The 6,652-nt window shown below is 37.7% G+C and overlaps 1 protein-coding gene across 1 annotated transcript; it reads left to right on the plus strand.

The window, feature by feature from the left end:
• Nucleotides 1–1,476: 1,476 nt before the first annotated feature.
• Nucleotides 1,477–4,075, plus strand: LOC136609314 (interleukin-17A-like). The gene is made up of 3 exons (XM_066589155.1): nucleotides 1,477–1,530; nucleotides 2,783–2,982; nucleotides 3,595–4,075. The coding sequence occupies exons 1-3, from the start codon at nucleotides 1,522–1,524 to the stop codon at nucleotides 3,830–3,832; spliced, it is 447 nt and encodes a 148-aa protein (XP_066445252.1). The 5' UTR covers nucleotides 1,477–1,521; the 3' UTR covers nucleotides 3,833–4,075.
• Nucleotides 4,076–6,652: the final 2,577 nt, after the last annotated feature.

Here is a 6,652-nt window from a genome sequence, read left to right on the forward strand (position 1 = left end):
ATCTTCTGATAGAGTTCATTTTCAAACTGGAAATGTTATGAAGGCCTGTGGTCTCCAATTATCTTGCACTATGGGTATCGATCGCACTCATTTTCTTTGCATTTAGATACAGGGTTAGGGCAGCGAGAATGAATCTTTGCCCCAAGTGAAGGAAAGTTTGTCTACAACTATAATCTCTATCTATCTATCTATCTATCTATCTATCTATCTATCTATCTATCTATCTATCTATCTATCTATCTATCTCATATCTATCTATCTATCTCATATCTATCTATCTATCTATCTCATATCTATCTATCTCATATCTATCTATCTATCTCATATCTATCTATCTATCTCATATCTATCTATCTATCTCATATCTATCCATCTATCGCTCATATCTATCTATCTATTTATCTATCTATCTCATATCTATCTATCTCATATCTATCTATCTCATATCTATCTATCTATCTATCTATCTATCTCATATTTATCTATCTATCTATCGCTCATATCTATCTATCTATCTATCTATCTATCTATCTATCTATCTATCTATCTATCTATCTATCTATCTATCTATCTATCTATCTCCTATCTATCTATCTATCTATCTATCTATCTATCTATCTCCTATCTATCTATCTATCTATCTCCTATCTATCTATCTATCTATCTATCTATCTATCTACCTCCTATCTAACTATCTATCATCTATCTATCTATCTCATATCTATCTATCTATCTCCTATCTATCTATCTATCTATCTATCTCATATCTATCTCATATCTATCTCTATCTATCTATCTATCTCATATCTATCTATCTATCTCATATCTATCTCATATCTATCTATCTATCTATCTATCTATCTATCTATCTATCTATCTATCTATCTATCTATCTATCTATCTATCTATCCATCTACATCTGAGTCTCCGCACTACAGTATGTGCATATATTTCTCCAAGCCCCATCCAGATGAATGGTACACTCACAGAAATTTGTAAAACAAATCTAATAATTGAGAATCTATAGTCCCCTTTATCACAATTCAAGTTTTCTAAGAATTTTCAACATGATATTATAATTGGCAATCAAATGCAGAGAAAATGTCAATTAGCAGTAGTATCAGACATAGCCATACATAGAAACACCCAATGTATAGCGAGATACAAATCAATGAGTTAAAAACCTCATTACAGAAAACCACAACCTGATTCCATTGTGACGTGTGGTGCATCAATATTCAAATCTCTTACTGAATCCTTCACCCCGGACCCCCTGACTCAGTTAATTATCAGCAAACTCCAGCCCAGGAAGCCTTTAACTATCTAAGTTTTTCCTAGTTAACGAGAACCAGGTTTAGTACAAAAATGTCACAACGGAAACCACTCCACACGAAAACCACAGTCTGAACCAGATCTCAATGGTGTGCCCTCTATATAATGCTGAGATGGAGACCTGAGCACATCACAGCACTCACCTGCTCAAGACTAGCAAGAAGCAAGAGATCAAAGAACAGCAGTACCATGGACAAGGTGAGGATCACAGAGGCTGCTTGTAACATGCTGGAACCATCGGCGTTAGGCTGATGTTATCTTTTTATTTAGATTTATTATTATTTTTTATTTTTTATTTATATTTTTAAGATTTTTAATATTTGTAATTTTTAAGTTATTATTAGTTTATTTATCCACATTATTATAGGATAGATTTTTAAACATTATTTTATTTTATTTTTTTTACATCATTTTACATCATTTTTATCCCATTTGCTATTTTAGATGCTACTCTATTATTGTTTAATTTTCTATTACAAATATTTATTTATTATTATTTTTATCCTATTACTTTATAGATTTTTTCAATTATTTGATCTATTTTTATATTTGCTTTCAGAATTGTATAATACTAATAATATCATGTCCTATAAAATACATTTGCATCCTTTTTTTTCAGCTTGTTATCAGCAGTGTATCATATTATAATTTGCTTCACCAAAAGTAAATTTACCAGCATTTAATTCCATATACAATAATACCGCCTTTCCCCGAAAATAAGACAGTGCCTTATATTAATTTTTGTTGAAAAAGGTTTAACTTTTTTTTACATGTATAGCTGCCTGGACACTATTTAAATTAACTTTTTTAATTAACTGTTAGCAGGGCTTAATTTTGGAGTAGGGCTTATATTTCAAGCATGCTCAAAAAGCCTAAAAAAAACATTTTGCATCCTCAAAAATTCTGGAAAATCATACTTTGTCTTATTTTCAGGGAAACAGGGTACAATGGTGGAAATTTATCATCAGGTGAATTGCATTTCTGACGCCACTGACATTTTTCCCCCCCTCCTCCAGTTAAAGATGCAACAAATATATTAGACGTTGCACGATCTTGATACATTTGTTGCATCTTTAATAAGTTACTTTGTACGCCAACCACCTACTGGAGGGAGATTGCAAATTTCTAAAGAAGTGACTCCATCCATACCAGCTCCCTTTTCTGGACACTTTGTATAAATGGAGTGAGAGGCAAAATATCTGTTCTTTTTGGTGCAAATATTAGTAACTTTGTCTAGTTTGTGTCAAAAAAGAGGCAACTGATGTCTGAATTCTGTTGCTACACCAGTAATAAATGTGCACCAATGACTGCAATTATATCTGAACTCATTCAAGCAGAATATACCTTTGCTAATATTAGTAAATAGTACCATTAGCAGATTGTATGTGTCTATGTGAATGGAGATACATTTACTGCATACAATATCACCTAATATCCTTCTCCCATTCAGTTCGCAGCCGTTCTGCTTCTCCTTGGAGTCTCCGCTTTGATGACAGTCCAATGTCTGGATCTTCATCATCTTAACAAAGGCCCATGCCCACTCATCACTAAGTTCCCGAATACTGTAAAAGTCAGCCTGAACTTGACTGGCCATGACTTCCACCAGAGTGGTGATATTATGAAGCGCTCCACCTCTCCATGGCAGACCAGGTAATGCACATTCACCTACATAATCAAATAGGGTTCTTATGCAATGCTTAAAGTGAACCTCTTGATATTGAGCTATTGTAGCAAATCAAAAAACCAACCAACCCAGAGTTCTTATCAGTGCATAATTGATTCTTCAAGACTTTGTACTCTTAAATTACCTATACATAAATGCAACCATGTATTAATATTGCACTAAGCAGGGGTGCAGCCTTGATTCATCCCACCCTAGAGCAATTGGAGAAAGCCCCGCCCCAGCTTAACTGTAGCAATGAAAATAGCACACAGAACTGCATAGAGGAGAGCAAAAATTAAAGGGCAGTAGTTCCAAATATTATATCTTATGCACAAAGGATATCACACATAGTAGAACAAGGTTCCCGCACATAAATAGGACCCATTAGGCTTTAGGCCTCTCAGCATTGAGGGTAGTCTGAAGAAAATAACTTGTAATGACTTCACTCTGTGATACTCTGCACTAAGTCTGGCCCCTTACCTCCAGAGATCATATGGTACCTAAGCCTCTGGTTGATTCTAAAGTCCCATATGTAACTTTAGCCAAAGTTGAATCAATATTTCCATGTGCTATATCTAGTTCTTTCTTTTTACCTTCAGCAATGACAGAAATATCAACCGACACCCTATGAATATCGTCGAGGCCAAGTGTGAAATGGCCGGATGCGTGGATGCCGACGGTGTTGTGGACAACGACTTAAACTCTGTGCCCATCAGACAAGAGATCCTGGTCCTTTACCGTGAGATGAAGGGATGCATGCCAACCTTCAGGCTGGAGAAGAAGATTGTGACCGTGGGCTGCACCTGCGTACGATCCATCGTCCAAGAGCAACCATAGGCAGGAGAGGATCCAGCTCCGGCACTGGAGAAAGTCCCATGTTTTACTACGAGGACATTTATCTATGTGTTTATTATATGGAGCAAACTAAAGAAAACTGAAGAACAAAAAGCAAAATGTTGCACTGGTTCAGTGCGAGTATCTTAGTAGCAATGTACATTGCAAATTCTCTGCAGATATTTACTGTTTTACATTTTTTTCTATTTATATATTTATACGGAATAGAAATTCAATGTATTTATTCTTGTGCCAAAATAATAATAAATTTAAGATGTAAAGAAAAATGTTGACTGGTGTCTGATGTCAAGGGGGTGTAAACAGTGGTGGGCCAAGCGGCAACAAAGGCAATAGCTTCAAAATGCGCCTCATGTAGAGTAATAGTGGTCAAATATTAATTCTCCCAACCAATGGTGGATTAGATTAGGGACATTTGAAGCAACTGCTCTGAGGGGGTCCACGACCATCCAAACCGCTCATGTTACGGTGTAATCCATTCTAAGGGCTGCTGGTCCAACCATCTTCCAGTGATTAAAGTGTTGCGCTGACAACAGGTTCAGGATGAGAACATTGCTCTTCCTCTTTACAAGTGACTGGTCAGACCACACATGGAATATTGTGGACAGTTTTGGGCACCGCTACTCAAGCAGGACATATCAGAGCTTGTGCGGGTACAAAGGTGGGCAACCAAAGTAATAAATGGAATGGGCGGATTACAATAAGCAGAAAGGTTATCAAAATTGGTGTTATTAAGGGTAAAAATAAGCTTTTCTCACAATGCAAAGGGATTACCAATGACATGGATCTAGAAAGCAAAATACTGAAGGGCTGGAACACGATCTGTAAATATATTCAACGTGAGGTATGGAGGGATTTTTTTAGGGTGATGCACTACGCCATATATGGCTTCAAGATACCTGCAGCACCGCATAGACCTAATCAATTGGTCGAATACCCAAAGTGTGGCACACGCTACCGACTTTGAACATGGCATATGGTCGTGCACATATGTAATGTCTTCTGGACTATCATAGCACAACATATCTTGAATAAATGGAAGATACAAAAAAATATCGGTAGATATACAATCCATGCTATTCCACACTGAAGCACAACAGACAATGGACATGCCAGATCAACAGACATTACCACTAAAGATGAGCGAGCACGCTTGTTTAAGGCTAATGCTCGAGTGAGCATCGGTCTTCTCGAGTAACTGATTACTCGTCCAAGGAAATGCGGGGAAAGCGGCGGTGGGGAGGGGGGGGGTGAAAGAGAGAGAGAGAAAGAGATATCTCTCACTCTCCCCCCCGCCGCCTCCCGCATTTGCTCGGACGAGTAATCAGTTACTCCAGAAGGCCGATGCACGCTCATCTCTAATTACCACCCTTCCTACATATTTTTCTCTTGGTAGCCAAACGGGCATTGCTTAAGCACTGGTTAGAACAAACAATGCCAGATGTAATGGAGGTAGAAGCACAGCTCATACATGTAATGACGCTAGAAAGAATAGAAGTGGAGCGCAACAAGGAGAAAGGGGCAAAACACCATTTTAAGAAATGGAAACATTTTCTGGTATCGCATTTCTCAGATTCTGAGATTTCAGCTATAGTTGCTCCCTTCAAATACACCAAATGGTACCTAATAGAGGAATTGAAAGGAACATTAGGAAGACTAGCAGGGCTAGAGAGAAACAATTGTTCCCAAAGAGAACTTTGGGAACAAACCACGACACGATGGAGGCAAACTTATATGAAAGATCATCATCATTATCCCCCCCAACCTATATTTTCCCTAATCAACTAAGCTCCCCCCCCAATAAAGGAGAAAAGGGTAATCTAAATATTGACCAAAGGGATCTAATCTAACCTTTACTGAGGAAAACATTAGCAGTACAATTGTTTGGATAACAGGGATAAAACAGTTTCAGGTAGGAAAAAAAACATTTTTTGTTGTTTTTGTGTTTGAGTATTATTAGTTATATGAATATGTACAGCAGGAGTATGCTCCAACTATGTATCTTTTTGTTGTGGTTGTTGTTGCTTAATACAAACAGCTGAATTTGTATACATAGGTTCATACACAGTGAGATGTAAATGTCTTTGTACTTATGTTTATTGAAAAATATGCAAAATCAATAAAAATTTGTGTTATTTAGTTTAGAAAAATGACGGCTGAGGGGCGACCTAATATGTATGTATAAATATATCAGGAGACAATACAGAGATCTCCCCCATGATCTGCTAATACCCAGGACTGTGACTGTAACAAGGGGGCGCCCTCTACATCTAGAGGAAAGAAGGTTTCTACACTGACATAGAAGGGGGTTCTTTACTGTAAGAGCAGTGAGACTGTGGAACTCTGAATGTGGTGATAGTGAACTCACTAAAAGAGTACAGGAGCGGCCTGGACACATTTCTTGAGTGATACAATATTATATGTTATATCAGTGATTACTTCAGAGGGGTCGGTGATCCGGGGATTATTTCTATTGCCAGATTGGAGTCAGAAAAGAATTTTTTTCCCCTTAAATGGGGATAATTGGCTTCTACTTCATTCAGTTTTTCTTTGCCTTCCTCTGGATTAAAGGGGTTGTCCCGCGCCGAAACGGCTTTTTTTTTCAATAGGCCCCCCGTGCGGCGCGAGACAAACGCAAGGGATGGGTTAAAAAAAAAAATTTAAAAGTTTAGTACTTACCCGAATCCCCGCTCTGCGGCGACTTCTTACTTACCTTACCAAGATGGCCGCCAGGATCTTCACCCACGATGCACCGCGGGTCTTCTCCCATGGTGCACCGTGGGCTCTGTGCGGTCCATTGCCAAT

The sequence above is a fragment of the Eleutherodactylus coqui genome, chromosome 1 (assembly GCF_035609145.1).
Source record: "Eleutherodactylus coqui strain aEleCoq1 chromosome 1, aEleCoq1.hap1, whole genome shotgun sequence".
Classification (NCBI taxonomy): domain Eukaryota; kingdom Metazoa; phylum Chordata; class Amphibia; order Anura; family Eleutherodactylidae; genus Eleutherodactylus; species Eleutherodactylus coqui.